A 23,231-nucleotide genomic window follows, 5' to 3' on the forward strand; every position below is an offset into this window, starting at 1 on the left:
TGTTTGACCACTCTTAGAGGAAACATGCTAATCAAACAGTTCGTGGTAACGAACTGTAGTAAGGAGCGACCCGGCTCAATAGTAACCACAACTCTAAAAAATGGAATTTTGATACCAATAGCTACATCAAAAGAATCGCATTTTAATGCTGGTTTTAAATATATAAGTTTCATCAAGTTTAGTCTTACCCATCAAAAGTTACGAGCCTGAGAAAATTTGCGTTATTTTAGAAAATAGGGGGAAACGCCCCCTAAAAGTCATAGAATCTTAACGAAAATCACACCATCAGATTCAGCGTATCAGAGAACCCTACTGTAGAAGTTTCGAGCTCCTATCTACAAAAATGTGGAATTTTGCATTTTTTGCCAGAAGGCAGATCACGGATGCGTGTTTATTTGTTTTTTTGTTTTTTTGTTTTTTTGTTTTTTTTTCTTTTCCCCAGGGGTGATCGTATCGACCCAGTTGTCCTAGAATGTTGCAAGAGGGCTCATTCTAACGGAAATGAAAAGTTCTAGTGCCCTTTTTAAGTGACCAAAAAAATTGGAGGGCACCTAGGCCCCCTCCCACGCTAATTATTTTCCCAAAGTCAACGGATCAAAATTCTGAGATAGCCATTTTATTCAGCGTAGTCAAAAAACCTTATAACTATGTCTTTGGGGACGACTTACTCCCCCACAGTCCCCGTGGGAGGGGCAACAAGTTACAAACTTTGACCTGTGCTTACATATTGTAATGGTTATTGGGAAGTATACAGGCGTTTTCAGGAGGATTTTTTTGGTTTGGGGGAGGGGTTGAGAAGAGGGGGATATGCTGGGGGAACTTTCCTTCGAGAATTTGTAATGGGAGAAGAAAATTTCCATGAAGGGAGAGCAGGATTTACTAGCATTATTAAAAAAAAAACAATTAAAAAATAAAACTGAAAAAGCTTTTTCAGCTGGAAGTAAGGAACAGCAATAAAACTTAAAACAAACAGAAATTATTACCCATATGAGGGGCTCACCTCCTTCTAATACCTCGCTCTTTACGCTAAAGTATTTTCGGTAATTTCAACTACTTATTCTACGGCTTTTGTGATTCAGGGGGTCATTCTTAATGAATTGGGATAAAATTTAAGCTTTCGTGTAAAGAGCGAGGTACTGACGATGGGGCGAATCCCCTCATATATGTAATAAAAACATGAGAATACAAAAGTTCTTTACGTAAGCTAATTTATAAGTTACGTAAATCTTTTACCAATAAAAAGATTCGTAAAAAATTAAAAGTTCTAGTTGCCTTTTTAATTAACCAAAAAATCGGGGGGCAACTAGGCTTCGTCCCCCGCTCTTTTTTTCTCAAAATCATTCGATCAAAATTATGAGAAAGCCATTGAGCCAAAAAAAAAATATGCAAATTTCGTTTTGATCATTCCTCTGCGGAGAGCCAAAATCAAAACATGCATTGATTCAAAAACGTTCAGAAATTAAATAAAAAAAACAAGTTTTTTCAACTGAAAGTAAGGAGTGACATCAAAACTTAAAACGCACAGAAATTACTTTGTATATGAAAGAGGCTGCTTCCTCATCAACGCCCCGCTCTTTACGCTAAAGTTTTTTTTACTGTTTTAGAAAGAAGAATTGAGAGAAAGAGTCAAACTTTAGCGTAAAGAGCGGGGCGTTGATGAGGAAGCAGCCTCTTTCATATACAAAGTCATTTCTGTGCGTTTTAAGTTTTGATGTCACTCCTTACTTTCAGTTGAAAAAACTTGTTTTTTTTATTTAATACAATAAAAAAGCACCATAGCCTATCAGTTCCTTAACCATTAGCATAGCTTAAATTACATTGTCTAGCAAAATAAGGAAAAAATCCTGTAGAGTTGCTGGTCAGTGATGATGGGAAACCATTGACTCAATTGCATCTCACTCTTTTGTCCATTGTTTAATGGACCAGCGCTTTTCAACACCAATCTTAAAGGCATCAACAGATGGAGCAATAATAAAAGTGTAAGGAAGATTGCTCCCAATAGACAATCACTCTATTGGAGAAGTAGTGGTTGCAGACTCTGGTATCTTCCCTCTTTTGGTACAACTTCTTACTATGCCCCTTTGTCCTGGCAGATATAATCAAACTGAAATGGTTTTTTACATGGCTTTGTCAGTTTTTTCAAAATCTACCCCCCCCCCCTAACAGGCTTGTATATATATAGCCCTAATACAATATTCCTCTTTTCTTTACAAACTTGTCTTACAGTATGTTTTTTTTTTAAAATGAGTTTCTGCATGCTTGACTTGATGAAACTTGATGAGTTTTGCCTATGTGATAAAAACATAATCACAAATATAAACATTATTTGATATGATTTCAAAATGTGGATAATAATGGAAGGAAACATGATATTCTAATCAATAGAAGAATCCTACATATTATAAAATTAGAATTTCATTGCTAGACTTTAAGTTACTTACAAAAATCGGCTTTTCTAAAGGAATTATTGTTTAATGAGGCCAGTGGTGACAAGGCTGGATTGGCTCTTCAGTACTGATTATGAATCCCAGAATATTTTAAAAAAAGTGCTACTAGAGGTCTCAGATAAATATACTTCAATAAGATACACTCAGAAACACTTTTATTTAAGACCAAAGAATTAACAACACACAATAAATAAGAATAAAAAATATTCATGATTAAAAAAGTAGAATATTTTCTTATGCCACCTGTTCTCCTCTGTAAATAATGAGCAAGATCTTGGTGTTGCTATTGATAATGAACTAAAATTCAGCACTCAAGATAAGAGGTCTGCTGCTGGTGCTAGTTCAACTTTGGAATTGATTGCACTTGTTTTTCCACTCATTCACCTAAAGTCATCAATCTTCTATATAAAGGGCTTTTGCATCCTAAGCTTGAAGTTGGAATGTCTCATGCCTCCCCATGTTTTAAAAAAGACATAAAATTTCTTGAAGATGTGCATTAATGTGCTACAAAAGAGACATCTGATATTTGGTAGCTTTTCTACCCAGCAAGACTGTCAAAGCTGAATCTCTTGTTTTACACACATTGTTTCATCACACTTGTTTACAAGAGAAATAGAAGGCATGTCATTTTAGCCTATAAGTTAATGAGGGCTAATACTCTCCCTGCATTATTCCCTACTTTTGGTCCCAACTCAAGAACTAGAGGTTATTTCTTGAAACTTTCAACCAGTCTACCATATCTAGAGTATACACTCATTTCTTTTCATCACAAATTGTTGACAGTTGGAACAATCTATGTAATGAAACAGTTACTACTGAATCTGTTGATGTTTTCAAATGAAGGTTGGATGCTGAGTGGTCCTCTCAATTGGATGCTACTGATCATGCAACAGCACCTGGTCACTAAAGAACTTTCAATACAACCCAAGTCATCATTCTGGATCTCTACAAGTAGAAATCCTTAGATTACTCCCAGCTGCAATTTAAAATAATATACACAATAGGAATTGCAATACAAAATACACCAATGTATGTAATAAAGTAAGGGATCTACCAAGAAACTTGTATAGACAGTATGAGAAAGCTATATCAGATGTAATCAAGTCAATTCCCCCAAAATTGGAATTAATCTGTAAACCTAGCTAAAAATCTGCTACAAGACTTAAAGAGAATGACCACATAGTGGATTACCCACAAAAATTGCCAATTCTTTAATAACTAGTTCATATCTTTGTTCATCCCACCTAATAATGAATCTAAGATAAGATATTTAATATAAAAAAAAATGTCTATCACAAGCCCCAAAGGACAAAACTCAAATTTTGGAGTCATAAAACCATAAAAAAATCATAAGAATAGCACAACAGCTAAAAAACTGGCTAAATAATGCCAAAAAAAACAAAAGCAGAAAGGTGAAGCCATTCATTAGTAAAAAAAAGCAGCAAAATGCCAGAAAGTTAAAAGGCTCTCCTGATTATTGCCTGGCTCTCCTGAATACAGCCTTGGGAATTTAGTCTCCTCCTAGGCACGAGTCACGTTCCCAGGTGGTGGATAGGGGAAAGTCCTTTAGATATAAAAGATAACTCCGAATATATAATAAGTAGACGTGAACCTGGGGAGACCCAACCCTCAGGGGGTTAATAAAATGAATTTGTTGCACCTATGCACAGTGGATGTAAATTTGTGCAGAGGAGGAAGAGGCCCCTGAGATGGTGATGCGCATTGCCAGTGGTATGTGGAAAATGTCCTGGCAGATGCCAAACCTCCTCTCATCAATGAGAAAATTGTATTGGCCAAATATTGTATTGACGCCAAATAGAAGGATTCTCTGTAGGAGAACAAATGTAAAGGGCAGATGAACTTGTGCACAAGTCAGCGAGAACCATTACTGCCGCGTCCAGTTTTTTTCCGACAACTATGTGATACCATCTACCACGTCTGGGGCAGCTGACGAACCAGATACCGTGTCCGGGGTAGCCGACCATGTGACGACCAGTTCCACCAGAAAGATTACTTATGACCTGACGACCGGCTACGCCGTACCCGCAATTTCCAACATGACAAATCCTGCATCAGACGCCCCATCCCTTTTCACTCCTAAAACGACATCGGTAATAGGAACTCTAAAGTGTAAGGACCCTTTCTAAGGAAGGAAAGAAGGATCTACTTGTACAAGAAATCAACAGGTATAAATGGGACATCATTGGTCTGTCAGAAACCCATCTTCCAGTAACTGGTTTTGAAAAGATTAGGGAAACAGCACTATTTTTGTCAAGTCGTAATGATGGAATATATTGCCAAGGAGCAAGATTTATCCTTTTGAAGAAAGCAGAGAAATCATTTATCTCCACAACTCCAGTTTTCGAACGGATCATTGCTATCCAGCTCAAAGGTTTAACTGCAAACCTTAGCCTCATCCAGGCTTATGTGCCAGATTTTTCTCGTAGCATGTAGACTCAGAGGAATTTTACAGCCAACTCCAAAGCCCCACAGACTCCATTCCAAAAAAGACATAATTCACACTTCTATAGAAAAAAGACACAATTATACTTCTATTTTAAGAATTTTAGAATTATAGAATAAAATTAGAATTTTCAGAAATAATAGAAAATAAATTTTAGAATATATATTTTAGAAAATTAGTTTTAGAAACGACAGAATTTAGAATTGAATTTTTCTATTTCTATTTTTTTCTGTTTTCTATTTTATTTTTCTCTTATTCTATTTTCTGTTTTCCATTTTTCTATTTTTGTGGTATTGTCTATTTTTCAGCCAAAACATCAATTTTTAGTCTCCCTTTTATGATTCTGAACTCCAAAAGGTTTTTTTTTTTTTGTTTCTGTTAGATATATTGCCAAAGTTTTACTTAAACATTTTTCTGTGAGTAAAAGCTAATGTCTTTTTAGGTTACTATTGTACGGAAATATATACTGAAAGTCAAGATGTTTCAATAGTAATTGGGGAAACTGCTGTTAGCACTTTTCATGTGCGGTAAGTTTTTTTGCCTTGATTTCTGGAAATAAAATTAAGATATAAAATATACATTGTAAATCAGTAAAATATGTATTTTCGTTTACTCTTTTTGATACACCGTTTTATATGTACCTATTTGGAATTTGTGCTAGACTGTGACTAAAGTATAGTATCTATAGTATTTCATAGTATACAATCTATATATATATATATATATATATATATATATATATATATATATATATATATATATATATATATATATATATATATCTACTAGTATACTATCTATTGTATTTCAGTATCTAATAGATGCAAACAGGAACGACCCTTAGAGGGAAGCAGGGCATTTTATCTAGGAGGTATAAAGCAGAAAAAGTTGTCTTTGGCAGCCAATTTTCCATTTTTATAGGAGGAAATAATGCCCCGAGGGGGAGTTAAAATTAGGAGGAAAAAATGAGGAAGAAAAAATACATTTTAGAGGAGAAAAAAAATGCCTTTACAACTTTGCCATTGGCTATATCCTCAAAGTTTTATTGATTTTAGCTATAGGCATAGCTGATACTGTATGTAATCATGGTTATGAGTATTGGCAGGGGGACATGGCCTCCCCCTGGAAATTTGGGACTGTAAAGTAATTACAAGGAAACCAAAGGAAAGAGCAGAATAGGGAAAAAACATGGGCAAAATGTGTGTTGCCCCATTGTTGGCTGCCTGCCAATAGATTTGACGCTTAATAAGGAAAAAATAAGTTCAAATTTGTGAATGTATGACCCCTTTCCTTTTTTTCACAAGCACTTTTTATATATGATTTGATTAAAGCAAAAAAAAAAACAACAAATTCTTTATAGTAATGAATGATAAGTAAATAACGATCCTTGTCAATACCGAAAGTATATGAGCCTAATTCTTGATAACATTAAATCAAAGAATCAGCTTTTTATGGTGATCCTAAATATGTATTTGTTTTTTTAGTAATTAGTGCAGTTATTATTACACAAGAAAGTTTGTATAACTATAGAAAGCACGAGGAAAATAACTTCATAAGGGGCTATTTCGGTACAAATATGCCGTCAACATTTGCTTGCGTTGCAAGAATACCCATGAGCTGATATATGAAGCCGCTATAATCAGAAATGTTTTCCCTGAGTGGAATGCTGGAAATTTTTGTAATTTCCCCCTGAACGGATACGTTTCTTGTGTTTTATTATCATTTTTTTTCCAGGAATAATTGTATTTATCTGGTTGTCACTGTGAAAAAGACATAATTTTTTACAATTATGAAGTATAAAGGTGTCAAATATATTGTTTTTTTTTGTATTCAAAATAAATCTAAAAATATTGAATTGAAAATGTTTATTTGATTTTCTTAATCTTAGCTTTAGCGTTTTACTTTGAACAAACTACTTTGATAATGTGTTACTTTTTAAAAACACCAAGTCTAGAGGCATTAAATATTTTGGTGTTTGAAAACTGTCAATATTGTTAAAAAATATCCTTCCAACGCTTCGCCATTGCTCAACAGAACTGAATGCTGGAAGTTTATATGTTAGTTTTGTAAGTAGGGTCTTGTTTTGTGTATTTTTTTTTTAATTACTTGCTTTTTTCGTTTTTATATACTTTTACTTTAATTGACATACTTTTTCCATTGCCTTTAGAAAAATGTTTGTCTCTAAGCTTTATTAAAAAAAAATACAAAGTTTTTCAACTGAAAGTAAGGAGCAACATTAAAACTTAAAACCGACAGAAATTATTACATATATGAGAGGGTTGCCTCCTCTTCAACACCTCGCTCTTCATGCTACATTTTTTCGGCGCTTTAAAAAAATACTTATTGTTCTAATTAAACGACCTTTATGTTTCAGGAGTCGTTTTTTCAGAATTGGGAAAACTTTATTGTAAAGAGCAAGGTCCTCCTATACGTAATAATTTATGTTTGTTTTAAGTTTTAATGTTGCTCCTTACTCTCAGTTGGAAAAAACTTGTTTTTTTATTTAATTTTATATCTTTTTTTAGATAATGCCAGGATATCTGGCTCAACCTCCATGGAAAAATCCCCCTTTCCACAGAAATATCCTCTGGATAATTCAATCCTTGCGAAAATTTACCCCGGTCAATTACCTTTAGTATCTCAACGTGTAAAATTGGATCGGTTAAGAAAAAGTAAGACATATAAAGACATTTCCTATAGGAATTCTGGCAAATTCACCAGTGTAAAATTTCCCCTGAAAATTATGCCCCTCCCCGGAAACTTCCCTTTTCGTGGAAAATTCTGCAAAATCCTCCCAGCAGAAAATTCATACTCCCTTCCCCACCCGAAAAATATATTTATTTTCAAAATAGCTATCTTAAAATTTCGATTTGATGATTTTGGGAAGAAAATGGTGTGGGAGGGACCCTAGTTGACCTCCAATTTTTGATCGCTTAAAAAGAGCACTAAAAATTCGCATTTCCTTTAGAATGAGCCTTCTCCCGGCGTTCTAGGCCTTCTGGGTCGATACGACCACCTTTGGGAAAAAAAAAAAAATAAACAGGCAGCCGTTATCTTTCTGCTGGCAAAAATAAGAAAATTCCACGTTTCTTAGATATGAGCTTAAAACCACAGCAGTAGTGTTCTTTGATACGCTGAATCTCGTGGCGTGATTTTCATTAAGAAATTTTTGACTTCTAGGGGGTTTTCCCCTTTTTTTCGAAAATCAGACAAATGTTCTCAGGTACTTAGCTTTTGATGGGTAAGACTAAACGTAATGAAAGTTATATATTTAGAATTAACATAATAAGCCAATTCTTTTGATATATCTTTTGGTGTCAAAATTCCGTTTTTTAGAGTTTCGGTTACTATTGAGCCAGGTCGCTTTTTTCTTACAGTTCGTTACCACGAACTGTTGGATTACCCATCAAAATTCAAACAGGGATCATAGAAATATTGATCGTTTTAATCTGTGTTACCAGAAGTAGTGTATTCGTAAAACTTTACAGTTTCATGAAATGTATTTAAACAAATAAAGAATGGTTTTCAACAAAAGTAAGGAGCAAGTTTAAAACTTAAAACAAACTGAAATTACTTTGTATATATGGGGGACTGCCCCCTTCTTCACACCTTGCTCATCAAACAGAATTTTTTAGTGCTTTGAAAAATCTTTTTTTTTTCTCAATTACAAATTTTCTTAAAAAATTTGGACGGAAGCCAAACTTTACAGTAAGGAGCCAAGGAGGAGACAGCTCCATTCATATAAAGAATAATCTGTTCAAATGGGTTTCAAATTCGTTCCTTGCTTTTAGTTGAAAATCTCCTTTTTTTAATTTAATTTCTCCTTTTTTAATTTAATTTAATTACTTAAAAAATGGCGATGAATAGCAAGTTTTGTAAAATATCCTTGTTAATATTACAACTGAAGACTTCCGGTAGGATGAAAAGGAGTAGTATTAATTTGTATGGATGGAAATTCTGTGAGATTTTTGATCTCCTACATAACTGAAGCCATAACAATGAAAAGATAGTATGAAAAAGTTTTTTCAACTAAAAGTAAGGACAGCATTAAAAAAAAACAAACGGAAATTATTACGCATATGAGGGGTTTATCTCTTCCTAAATACCTGCTGTTTACGCTAAAGTATTCTTAATAATTTCAACTATTTCTTCTATTGCCTTTGTGATTCAGGGATCATTCTGAAAGAATTGGGACAAGATTTAAGCTTTAGTGTAAAGAGCAAGGTATTAAACAGTGGGCAAACCCCCTCATATACGTAATAAAAACATACGATTATAGAAGTTCGTTACGAAAGTTAATTTGGAACTTACGTATATTTTTTTATTAATAAAAACGTTCGTAAGAAATTAAAAGTTCTAGTTGCCTTTTTAAGTAACCAAAACATTGAAGGGCAACTAAGCCTCCTCCCCCACGCCTTTTTTCTCAAAATCATCCGATCAAAACTAAGAAAAAGCCATTTAGCCAAAAAAAGTATGCAAATTTCGCTCTAAGTATTCATGTGCGAAAAGCCAAAATCAAAACATGCACGAATTCAAAAACGTTCAGGAATTAAATAAAAGACAAGTTCTTTTATATGAAAGTAAGGAGCAACATTAAAACTTAAAACTAACAGAAATTACTCCGTATATGAAAGGGGCTGTTCCCTCCTCAACGCCCCGCTCTTTACGCTAAAGTTTTTCACTCTTTTAAAAAGTAAATTCGAGAAAAAGAGTCAAACTTTAGCTAAAAGATGGGGGCGTTGAGGAGGGAACAGCCTCTTTCATATACGGAGTAATTTCTGTTCGTTTTAAGTTTTACTGTCGGTCCTTACTTTCAGTTAAAAAATTTGTTTTTTTTTTATTTAATTACTCTCAAAAGAACCAATCAGATCTTGCATTCCTTTTAAAAGGGATGGTATTTTGTCGAAGATCTCCCCCCCATCTAAAATATAAAAATTAGGTTTTATAAACTGTGCCTTTTGGAATGATTTTGTGAACTTAAATCCTCCCCTCCTGAAAAACTTAGGACGTGATGCTTTATTCGAACTTCACTACAAAACCTATAGGCGAAAAATAGGAAAAGAGACTGACCTGAAAATAGGAAAAGACTATTTTCCATTTCTCTCCCTATAAAAAGGATGCACACGGAGTTTGAAGTCTTTTTTTTGTTATTTTTAATGCAACTTTTTTCTAACAAAAGATAGAAAGTAAAGATAGTGGATGCTGCGAAGATGCAGAAAGTTGAACACCATGGGCTCTATGCAAAAATAGGTACTTGTTTAAGTATTAAAGAAGACATTGCAATTCTCACCCCCCCCCCATGAAAAATTATAAGATCTTATTATTTTTTCAATATAACGCATTAAAAATGTAAATTTTTCCTTTACATATTATTTATTCATTTACAAAAATCATTTGCATATTTGACAGCACAAGGTCATGTATTAATGTTTTGTTATGATTGTTACTCTGCAATGGTTAAAAATGTTCAAGGAGCTTCGTCCTTTACTCTTTTTTCCTTAAAAAAAAAAAAAAATCAAAATTTGACTGAAAACATCAAGTAAGGAGAACAAAATAGACATGGTTGTTTGGCCTTCCAAGTCTGATGTACCACTACTACTCACAACTCACTACAGCACTAAGGTTTCTGAGGCCAACACAGCTACGCATGCTCCTCTTCCATCCCAATAAAGTTCGTTAACTAAGTGAAATGTTTGTCCAATTTCTTGCGATACGCGAGGATGAACCTGGAAACCTTTAATCCCGAGGAAGGGCCTTAACCACTGCACTTTCACCAGGTTTACGTCTGATTTACGCCGATGAATTATGTGACTGGCTTGTGGAAATACATGACAGAAATAAAATGACGGAGATCAAGGTACCACATTTATTACAGAAGTCCGTATAGTCAAATAATCTTTCTTTTTCTCTTTGGCTGTATTAAAGGAACACAAAATCACAACACATGTATAAAATTGATTTCGAGTAATCATGGTTTGAAAGCACTGGATTGTACGTAAAATATGTCATATGTTTTTTTTTTTTTTTTGTTTTTTTTTTTTAGCCTAGCCAATAATCATGTGATACACCTGACTTCAAACATTCTTTAGGGAAATTTGAATATTCAGTGTGTTGATTGTACCTGATAACCAGATATTATCAAAAACCTGATCAAAAAGTTTGGAGGAAGATGCAAAGAGTATTGGGGCTATCTAAATTTGTGCCATAAGCTCCCGAATTTTAATTTCAATCATGTACTATTTTATGTTTGTGTTGAAGGAGATGTGATAACTAGATTTAACTTACATTCACCAAAAATGGTGATCACAAATTTTAACTCTAATCAATTCATATTATCTCTACTTCCAGAAAATAACTTCTTGATGTTCTGAGATCTAAAGCGTCTATGTAAACATTCATGGTTTTGAGCTGTAGAATAGGCGACAAGATTATTTTTGTGTCTTGTTGAAAATGAATTCAATAGGGTGGAACAGGATTTTTGCTCAAATATATGTAGTAGCTTTAAAGTCGCCATTACTTACCCAGAAATTATGAAATAGATAACCATAAATGATACCCTGTAATTTTGAAATGATACTCTTACATGGAATATTTGTTTATATTCTTGAGTTCTTGCATTTTTAGGCGTATATTTTTTTAAATTCTTCTATATTTTTTCTAAGTTTGGTTTATGTGTTTTTATTGGTATTCTTACATGTCCTTTTATTTAGATTTTTAATTGGTATTTGGTATATTTTGGAATTCTTACGATATTCTAAGGTCTAAGGTTTTGTTTTTCCTTTCCGTGTCTATTTATTTAAGTTAACATTGTATTCAGTTGTTATGCCAAATGAGGGAGCAGTTTTTAGCAAAAAGAAACCAAAAATTAAATTGATATAAAAGCTTAATAATTTTAACTCATACACATTTATGTACTTGGTATTATCCCTTTTTCCTGTGGATTACCTTTTTTTTGGTCTTAATTTTATTTTGTTGTAATTGCCTTGTTTAAAATAAGGAAGAGAGAGAGATGGAAGGAGCTCCTATTTAGTCTCCAACTTTTAAAAAAAATTAAAATATATATACTCGTTTTAGTTTGGTTTTGGTTAAATTTCGTCAACGGCTTTGTTTTAGTAGTTGTTTTTTTTTATAAGCTTAAAACCTTATTTTTTGTTTTTGGTAAGCTTGAGACCTAATTTATCAGGCCCGACTTTCTTATTTAAATAGTTGTTTGATTACTTATTACTTTCATTTCAGGGAACCAGATACATTGAATGAATCTCTTCCTATTTATTTCACATCAGATAATCCGGATGTAATAACAGAGGTCTCAAACATAACTATTTTCAATGATACTGACTTTTTCAATGTTGTTGTAACAGGTAAAGCTGCTGGTCACACTACGCTAGAAGTTATAACAGATATTAAGGATATCGAGTAAGTTATCCCATGATTATAATTCATTTGTCCTTCCTCCCCCGCCATTTAAAACAAGCAGGCTAATAAATATGAAAAGCATGGGGAATTGTAGAGAGATAACAAAATTATGAAATCACAACAGACTCGACATTAATATTTGATTGTAATGGACCAACCTACTATCAAATAAGCTGCTATCTATTCGTTTTTGCTGACGAATAATACGATGGCCAAAGCGAATTTTAAGTGCTGTCAGGCTTTACTTTCCCTCTTCCGCCGTCTTCCTCTTCCTCCTCCAAAAAGAGGAAGGGTTAATTCCATGCATAGCCTAGGCGATGGTGGAAAAATAATAAAATCGTGAAATTACAACAGACTTGACAATTTACTGTATTTGACTCACTTAATATCAAGAAAGGTACTATCTATATTTTTTTTTTCGCTTACGTATAAAGTGAAATTTGAGGGCAGAGGGCTGTGTATAAGGCGAGGGCTGACAAAATTTTCACTCCCTCCCCACCGTTTAATACAGAAAAAGAAAAAAGATTAAATTCCATGGATAGTTTCGGAAACTTTGGGAAAATAATGAAAGTGGGAAGTAGATTGTAATTGACTAACTTATTATCAAGTAAACTACCATCTATCTTTTTCTGCAGGCATATAAAACGGCCACCATTAAGGGAAAATTTTGAGTTCTGTCTTATTATAACTTTAAAGGCTTCCTGAAAACATTTTAAGTCTTATCACGTTGAATGCAATTTGATGATGAATATATTTTTTTTAATCATGGGAAATCAAAATAATAAATAATTAATTATTAATTAATAATAAATTAATAATTAATAATAAATAATTGCCTTTTGTTCAACATGGTGCTACTCATATTCGTCACTAAAATTCACCTTCTTCACTAAAATCCAATGAAAAGCTGTTTAAAAAAATAATAATAATAGTTCGTTTTAAATAACATTAGTTAAAAAAAGATAATAATAATAATAATAATAATGTTTAAAAAATAATTGTTTTCGTCGGCTGTCAGCGATAAAAATCCAATGTGAGCGATTTTAGTAAGCGATAAGGGAGGGGGGGGGGTTAAGATTCTGGACAAAATTTTCTCTTCGTCAGAATTCGGGTGATTTTGGGCGAAAATTTTTTCCCCATTGGTGGTGTGCTTGGTATTCTTTTAAGATAGGTTTTAAGGTAGTTTTTTTTTTTCAAGAATCTTCCCTGAAAAACTGGAATTAATTCTGCAAATCAATCAGATATACGAGCCAGAATTCGAATGATGATGCTGGTTTGTCGTTTTCATTTTACATAATTTACTGTCTTCTGTCAAAAATTTATGCATTAGCATCTCTTAAAGTTTTTATAATTACTACCTAGAAATAAACTTCCCTAAAGATGGCGGTCACCTATTGAATTAATAGTTCTTGAAATTGAATTATGTATGTTATACTGTCTTATAATTGTATTACACCACAACTAATTATAAATAATATGTAAATAATAATAATATTTTTTAAAATATAAATAATAAAATAAAAATATGGCGGTCACCTATTGAATTAATAGTTCTTGAAATTGAATTATGTATGGTATATTGTCTTATAATTGTATTACACCACAACTAATTATAAATAATATGTAAATAATAATAATATTTTTTAAATTATAAATAATAAAAAAAAAATATTATAATAATTATTTATTTGTAAATAATGATAAATAATACATTACGGATAATAAGATAAAATTAGATTTTATTTCCGAAAAATGTCTATCACAAACATTGATTGGCCGAATTCTGACTTTAGTGTCAAAAAGTACAGAAAAAGCAAATATTAATCTGGAAATTGGTTTACATAATCTGGCATTCATTTTACATAATTTACTGTCTTCTGTCAAAACTTATGCATTAGCATCTCTTAAAGTCTTTATAATTACTACCTAGAAATAAACATCCCTAAAGATGGCGGTCACCTATTGAATTAATAGTTCTTGAAATTGAATTATGTATGTTATATTGTCTTATAATTGTATTACACCACAACTAATTATAAATAATATGTAAATAATAATAATATTTTTTAAAATATAAATAATAAAATAAAAATATGGTGGTCACCTATTGAATTAATAGTTCTTGAAATTGAATTATGTATGTTATATTGTCTTATAATTGTATTACACCACAACTAATTATAAATAATATGTAAATAATAATAATATTTTTTAAAATATAAATAATAAAAAAAAATATTATAATAATTATTTATTTGTAAATAATGATAAATAATACATTACGGATAATAAGATAAAATTAGATTTTATTTCCGAAAAATGTCCATCACAAACATTGATTGGCCGAATTCTGACTTTAATGTCAAAAAGTACAGAAAAAGCAAATATTAATCTGGAAATTGGTTTTCCATAAAGGTTGTGAAAAAAAAATGTAGTCAAAAAGGTTGTGAAAAAACAGTTGTCAAATCAGTAAAAAATGTAAAAACACAGTACTCTTTGTAAAACTTTTTTAAGAACTTGCATAAAACTGTAACTGTAAAAAATTGTAAATAATATGGAATTATGTTTATAATTATACTATAATGTTTTCTCACATTGACGATTCTGAGCCCCAGTTGATGATTCCTTAAGGACGTCAGAATTCATATTTATTAGAGTAGTTGATATAGTTATTATTATAGTAGTATTAGTAGAAGTTATGTTATATTATACTGCACAAAAGTAGTTATTATATATGTGGTAGAAAGTGGCTATGCAGATTATTTTATTTGTTTGTTTAAAGTATTTTTTTAAATTAACGATAGAATTTCATTGCCAAGCAGTTTTACTCTTAGTGTAAAGTAAGTGGAGTGACGTTATTTTATTTGCCTAAAAAAAATTCTTACTTCATTCATCACGTCATACTAATTTACTTTTGACTCTCATCTATTAACATTTTCTTTTAAGACTACTTTATCTTGTGTACAGGATAGGATGAAGATTTTCCAGAGCCGTTGATGGAGCATAGGCCGCCCAGTCAACGTCTGGGTCTTTTTTTACAGGGACAGGTAGCAAACATGTCACCCAACCTTGCAACATATGGAATCAGGCCCGGACCCCTTACTACCAAGGAGAGAATTAATCCACTGCTATTGCACAGGGTATCATTTATAGGGTTAGCAGTTTCTGTTGATAAATTGTTCTTTATATAGAAAGAAAAAAGTCTCTACATAGGTAGGAAGATTTGTTAACAGATAGTCATGAATGACACATTGAAAGATACAGAGTTCATAATAAAACAGTTCGTGATAACGAAGTGTGGAGCGACCCGGCTCAATAGTAACCGAAACTCTAAAAAACGGAAACAATACCAATAGATATATTAAAAGCTTTGGTTTTTTATGCTGATTTAAAATATATAAGTTTTATTAAGTTTAGTCTTACCCATTAAAGGTTACGATCCTGAGAAACTTTGCCTAATTTTTGAAAAAGGGGGAACACTCCCTAAAAGGCATAGGATCTTAATGTAAATCACACCATCTGATTCAGCTGTAGTAGTAGTAGTAGTAGTAGTAGTAGTAGTAGTAGTAGTAGTAGTAGTTGAACAATTTTATTGAAAATAATCATTTTTATATAATAGCACAACAAAAGCAGAGCTTGCGAGGATGTGCTAAACTAAAAAAAAAGAAGAAAAAGAGTGTTGAGCACGAGAACATTTACTGAAACCAACATAAAAATAAACAAAGAAAAACTACAACATAAAACCCCAATCAACGCATTAAAAAATACGGAAAAATAACCCAATGAGAATATAGTTAATCTGTTTCGAAAGCATACCTACCGAACAACTCCAATCGTAAACCAGATTTCAACTGGTTAAAATTACCATTATCCTTAATAGCGTATCAGAGAACTTAGAGGTTTCAAGCTCCTATCTACGAAATGTGAGATTTTGTATTTTTTTTGCCAGAAGAAAGATCACGGATGCGTTTTTATTTGTTGTTTTTTTCCAGGGGTGATCATATCAACCCAGTGGTCCTATAATATCAGGAGAAGGCTCATTCGAACGGAAATTAAACGTTCTATTGTCCTTTTAAGTAACCAAAAAAATTGGAGGGCAACTAGGCCCCCTCCCACGCCCCTTTTTTCTTAAAATTGCCCAGTCAAAATTTTGAGATAGTCATTTGCTTCAGCATAGCTTAAATGCCAAATAACTATGCCTTTGGGGATATCATGACCCCCACAGTCCCTAGAGAAAAGTCTTTAAGTTACAAAACTTGCCTAGTATTTTCTATTAGGAAGTATGCATGCATTTTTCGGGTAGGGAATGGAAAATTTTCTGCTGGTGGGATTTTCCAAGGGATAATTTTCCATGGGGAGGGAAGTGTCCAGGGGGTGAATTTTTCAGGGGCAATTTTACACTGTGGGAATTTACCAGAATTTCTATACGAAATTCTTCTTGCCGACTCAATTTTACGCGTGGAGATGCTAAGGGTAATTGTTTGAAGTAATAAATCCGTGGGGAAGAGGGATTTTTCCGTGGAGGTGCAGCCATATTACCTGGTATTATTTAAAAAACGATCAGAAATTAAATATATATATATATATATAAAAAACAATTTACCAAAACAAATTTTAATGTTGCTCCTTACTTTCAGTAGAAATTTTTTTTTTATTTTCAACTAATTTTTGAAAAAAAAAACTTTTTTTTATTCAATTGATTTCTTTTATTCAACTGAATTTTTTCATCTGAAAATAAGGAGCAACATTTAAAATTAAAACAAAAAGAATTTATTACGTATATGAGGGAGGTTGCTCTTCCTCAACACCTTGCTACTTAAGCTAAAGTTTGAATTCTGTCCTACTTCTTTGAGAACGACTCTTGAAACACTACGTTCATGTAACTAGAACAATAAGAAGCTTTATTTAAAGTACTAAAAAACTTTAGCGTAAAGAGCGAGGAGTTGAGGAGGAGCAACCCCTCATATGCGTAATAATATCTGTTCGTTTTAAGTTTTAATATTGCTCCTTATTTTCAGTTGAAAAGACTTTTTTTTTATTCATCCGATTTTTTTTTATTCATCAGATTTTTTTCAACTCAAAGTAAGGAGCAACACTTAAAATTAAAACGAACAGAAATTATTACGTAAATGAGGGGGGCTGTTCTTCCTCAACGCCTTGCTATTTACGCCAAAGTTTGAATTTTGTCCAAATTCTTTGAGAATGAATCGTGAAACACTACGTTCATTTAATTAGAACAATAAGAAGCTTTTTTTTAAAGTAATAAAAAAAAACTTTACCGTAAAGAGTGAGAATTTGAAGAGGAGCAACCCCCCTTATGTACGTAATAATTTCTGTTCGTTTGAAGTTTTAATTTTGCTCCTGATTCTCCGTCGAAAAAACTTGTTTTTTTTTATTTAATCCAGAGGAAGCAACGAATATATCGTCAAGAGGAAGAAATCTTTTTTCTTAGATTTAAGAAATACATATATTTGTTGGGTAAAATCCTGTTATATCACGTCTAAGCTAATTATTATTAGAAAAAAGGCATTTGTCTGGCATTGAAATATTTTAAAAGGAATTTTTATTAAAGAGTTTTTTTTACCATTTAAATTTTGTTTCTTCTTTCAGTTTGAGAGAAGCATTTTTGCGAGTGACCGTAATAAGATCCTATGATTTATGGATCGTTTGCCTAATTGTTGGATGGGTCTATTTCGCAGCCTGGTCTCTGTCCTTTTATCCTCAAATTGTGGAAAATTACCAGCGAAAAAGGCAAGTTTACTTATATATATATATATATATATATATATATATATATATATATATATATATATATATATATATATTATTATTATTTAAAAAGGATGGCGATTGGTGGCATTGACTGTTGCTTAGTGCATCGAACCAACAGAGACAAGGAACAAGACCTTGTGGCAGCTGGAATTGAACCCGGGACCATGTATTGTCAAACAGAGAATTAGTGCATTTTGCTACATCGAAATCAATAATTAAAATTATAACGAAATATAAATAAATAAATAAAATATAGATATAAGTAAATAAAATTATAATGAATATAATAATTGTAAATAAATGTAAATTAAAATTATAATAAATATAGATTATGTAAAGCAATATATGGCAATTGCAATTATAAAGGAATAGTCAAATTGATAAGCTGTTTTCCATTTTTGATTTTTTTCCAGAAGTTTTGTTGAATTTTTTTAGAATAGAGTTTTTTTTTAAAATTAGGTGTGCCAGCCTAGTATCAAAGATGAGCTGGAAACAGATAAGTAGGCATTGAACATAAATTTCTGAGGAAATAAATGTCGAGATTCATTTCCAAATAATGGGGAAATAAGTGTCGAGGTTTATTTCCGAATAATGTGGAAATAAATGTCGAGATTTATTTCCAAATAATGTGGAAATAAATGTCGAGATGTGTTTTCAAATAATGTGGAAAGAAGTGTCGAGATTTATTTCCAAATAATGTGGAAATAAATGTGGATATTTATTTCCAAATAATGTGGAAATAAATATCGAGATTTATTTCCAAATAATGCGGAAACAAATGTCGAAACGCCCAAACAAATAAAAATAATTGCACAAAATTAGTATTTGCTATGTATTCAAGCAATTAGTTTTAGATTTGTGGAATATCAGGAGCTTTCATTTCTTCAAACCTCAGTACCATTACTCAATCTGTCTGAACTTTTGACGGAACATACGAGTAACTTGCTTGGAAACCTCAGATAGAAAGTTCATATTTTTAGTTGAAACCACATAAAAGGGATAATGGAGCATAACTTAAGTTTAGATATTTTCTCAAAAAAGTGTAAATGAAAAACGGCTATGTTGTACAGTGTGAGTAATACAACATTGGTAAAACGTGACCCAGTAACAAAATTCGAGTTTCCTACTAGACGACCTGGACGTTTAAATATTTGAGCATTAGCTGGACCATCGGGGACACATGAATCAGGGGGGGGGGGTGGGAAAAACAATCTATTGTCAGAATGATGGTGGCTCTAAAGTAGTTATGGCTTCACTGCTTCCTGACAACCATGGGATTGTAAGTTGAAGAAAAAGTTTTTTTTAGAAGAAATGAAAGTCTTTTGATTCTTAAGCTAAAAGGTATTACAGAAACAGAGCCAAAATAATTTTTGAAACATTGTTAATTTCTTGATCTCTATCTCAAATTAATTTTATTTGTCTCATTCGTAGTCATCCTCGGCTGTCGTGGCTATAGTAGACAATAACAAAATTTAAGAATTCAAAATTGCTTTTCAGTTTGAAAATCATCTAAAAAAGATCACACAGTACTTAAGGCCAAGTATACTGAGCGAATAAAGACTGACCTAGGTCGAAGTTCAAGTTCAAACTTGTACTCGTATTTTTGACATTCACAAATAATGCATAAAAAACAGCACTTTTGTGCTGGTGAAAAACCTGTGAGGGTTTTCGGTTGCGTGAAAGTCTACTTAGTTTTTTACCTATTAATATCAAATATTTAATTAAATATATTATAAATAAATCAAAATAAACGGGCTTTAAAATAAAAATAAAATAGGTATAACTAACTATAATGAAAATAAAAAAAAACGAAATGAAGCAAAAATAACTGAAGTAAAAACTGTAACAGATAAATTGAAATATAAAAGAAAACTAATAATTACAAATGCCGCCTCCACCGCTCGTCAACGCTCAACTTCCTCCCCTTGTGGACCAGTATTCTATTACGAAGCGGGTTAATTGTAAGTTGAGAGCCAGCAAAGCCTTTTTGAAATAGTCAGAAGGCCTTTGACTATCTGGCCCTGGCCAAATAAATAGCTTTGGCTACCTTTACACACTTGATTCTTTAATTTGTTTTTCACTGCCCTATATTTTAATCTGTTTAAGTAGGATTAGATCACTCACGTATAATACTTCTCTTAAATTGACCGTCTTACGCCACTCAACCGTATAGATGTTCATTCGATTTTAAGCCTCTCCAAGTTGTACGCATCACGAGTTATAGTTATTAGATGAGTTTGGGAGAGATTATCAGTTTCTTAAGCTGTTTTACCTAAAATTATCATTTATTTAAGGACAAGAGGCCTGTCACTGATCTTGGTAGGGGGGGGGGGGGGGTTCAGAGACGTATGAAAAATTGATTGCGTTTCATTTTCAAGATATTATAATTACTGTATCATTATCGGGAGCCCAGCGTCTTGCTGCCAAAGCAAAAAAAAAGTCCATGTTGCTCTCCGCTCTTCAGTGCTGAAGCTGCAATGTGAAGTTGCAATGTAGGTTTGTCGAGTGATTTTCGTTTTTAGTACATTTTATGTACAAAAAGAAGTTGCAATGTGGCTCTGTCCGGTGATTTTCAATTCAGTATATCATATGTACTAAATGAAGTTGTTATCTGGCTTTTATGTACTAAAAGAAGTTGCAATGTGACTCTGTCTAGTGATTTTCAAATTAGTATATCATATGTACTAAATGAAGTTGTAATCTGCCTTTTATGTACTAAAAGAAGTTGCAATGTGGCTGTCTTGTCTCCAGTGCTGAAGTTGCAATGTGGCTCTGTCTAATGATTTTCATTTTTAGTACATTTTCTTTTTAGTGTTGTTGGTTTGAGTCTAGATCTGGTCGTTCTCAATTTTTGGGGTCATACGGTTTATGGCCTCTTCAATTTTGGCTTATATTGGATACCTCAAGTTAAGAGAGAATATTTCAACATTCACCCGCTAGGTGTGCAACCAGTACAGCTAAATGATTGCATGTTCAGCCTTCATGCAATAGTTGCTGCAGGATTTACGTTTGCCCAATGTTTTGTATACGAGGTAAATATGGTTTATGTGCAAATCCGTGTATTATATTTTTAAAATGACTGACTTTTCAGAAAAAGACGTTTTCTTCACGTGAGGCTCGTGTCATCCTTCTCTTGAATCAAATTACAGAAAGTAAAGTTTTTCTGTGAAAATTAAAAAAGATATTTAAAAAAAAATGATCAGAAAATGGCTCATATAAGATTCCAAACTCAAATTTTTGATGAGTAGATATTGCTATGAATGAAGGAATGGTACTTATAATAATTAGAAAACAAAATAAAAAGAGAAATCAAGGAGCTGGTTGTTTCTGTTGCCCCCTCTCCCATTAAGGCTAGAGTGTCATAGAGCCAATAAGGCTAGATTATCACATCCGTTTTACTGAAAACTGTTTAAATTGCCTAAATTAGAAGTTCTGGCTAGCCACTCGCAATTGATAACACCCTTAAAAAGCAAAAAACTTGCCCTAATTTGACTATGCCCTTTCAGCACACATTTATCACCACCCAGACCATACTATTTTATTTAACCAAGGTGGTTTAATTTCACACGGCAAAGGTATTGTCTAGCAATACAGAGAGGCAGAATCACATGGCATAGTTCTCCAAGCTATTTAATAGCCGGTTCGTTTGTTTGAGTGAATAGTTTTTTTTTCTTTCATTGGCCAGTCGTTCACTAGTATCCCTCGATGGCAGTTGAGTTTTTGGATTTTTCAAATCGTGGATATTGGTGAATGACTCGCGTTTCTGGTTGTTAAATATTTGGTTTTAATTCTTCTAATTTTGGGTTTCATTGAATTTTATTCGTTTTTTAATTCTAGTTTTTCGGTTCGTTTGTTTTCTCACATTGACTGCGTTGTGTTTTTGGTTTGTTCTTTGCCTCTTTTTGGCATTTTACTTAAATATTTTTTCTGTTCACTTTCAAGAAAAGTGGTGGTTTTCCTTTCGAAATATTTGTGTTGTGTTTTTTCAGCATTTTGTTTGGCCTTAAGAAGCCCCATTTTGGATCGTTTCTTCTTTATATTACTAAGTCTATGTCACCTTTTGTCTATCAAAGCCAACTGACTGATGGCTTTTGTGCATACAGATATGTTAATGAAAAATTTAACTATTCTAGTTGTTCTGATTAACTAGTAGCTGTTGTCTAATTAGCTAGTTAAAAATCATTAACATACTTTATGAAAAATCTATATTTTGTATTAACTTCCTCAATAAAACAAAAAAAATTCATCATAGCCTTTTTCGTATATTACGCAAACGAATCTTACCTCTACTAGTGTTGATTGTCGCGAAATTATTTTGAAGGAGTTAAGTAGATTTTGTTCGGCAAAGAGCCAAAAATTCTTGATAGTATTACTCAAAGACACGTCAGGTTCACCTTCCTGTAAAACTGCATTACATCCCCATAATGTCTTTACTTGATTTTGATCTGGTTCTTAAGTCAAACGTATTATAAATACACATTCAGGCTTGACTGGTAACCAACCAACCAGTTTGGTAACCGACCAACCATTTGATAATCAACCAAAAGTCAATATGTGTATACTGCTACAGCTACCGGTACTACTGCTACTACTGTTAGTCCTACTACTAATCTTACTACTATTTATACTAGCATTAGCCCTACTACTACTACTACTATCTCTGTTATAACTAATGCTACAACTAAGACTGATTCGGGATTGAATAGGACTAAAGATCGTCGTTTCTTGACTTGTATGGATATTAATTTAATAAAATGCTTTAATTAATTAAATGCTTTAATTAATTAAAATGCTTTAATTCTAAGACATACTCTAGAAATAAAAAAAAAATATTTGAAGCTTTAGTATTAGCATTTTGGCATTAATATTTAAATATTCAAAGATTAAATATTAGATTTTTGTATATTTAGATATTAATATTATAAACACATTAGATTGGTAATTAGACAGGATTAAGTAGGACTAAATTTTGTCATTTCTTGAAGAAGAAGAAGTTTATTATTATTCAATACAATACAAACTACAATTCATAATGGAATTACAATACACTTATTCCCCCTCGAAAGGCTTGACTTTTATAGATTTAGATTATCGATTCTAAACCAACACCATTTTAGTATCGTCACTTTTGA

At 32.2% G+C, this 23,231-nt stretch overlaps 1 protein-coding gene across 1 annotated transcript in view; it reads left to right on the forward strand.

Moving 5' to 3' along the window:
- LOC136043428 (cystinosin homolog) overlaps positions 1-23,231 on the forward strand; it is a 52,539-nt gene that overhangs the window by 12,063 nt on the left and 17,245 nt on the right. Inside the window, exons 2-5 of the mRNA XM_065728339.1 lie at positions 5,354-5,438; positions 12,148-12,327; positions 17,938-18,078; positions 20,912-21,131. Coding sequence (XP_065584411.1) covers positions 5,354-5,438; positions 12,148-12,327; positions 17,938-18,078; positions 20,912-21,131 — 626 coding nt within the window. The remainder of the gene's footprint in view (positions 1-5,353; positions 5,439-12,147; positions 12,328-17,937; positions 18,079-20,911; positions 21,132-23,231) is intronic.

This window comes from Artemia franciscana, unplaced genomic scaffold (assembly GCF_032884065.1).
Source record: "Artemia franciscana unplaced genomic scaffold, ASM3288406v1 Scaffold_592, whole genome shotgun sequence".
Classification (NCBI taxonomy): domain Eukaryota; kingdom Metazoa; phylum Arthropoda; class Branchiopoda; order Anostraca; family Artemiidae; genus Artemia; species Artemia franciscana.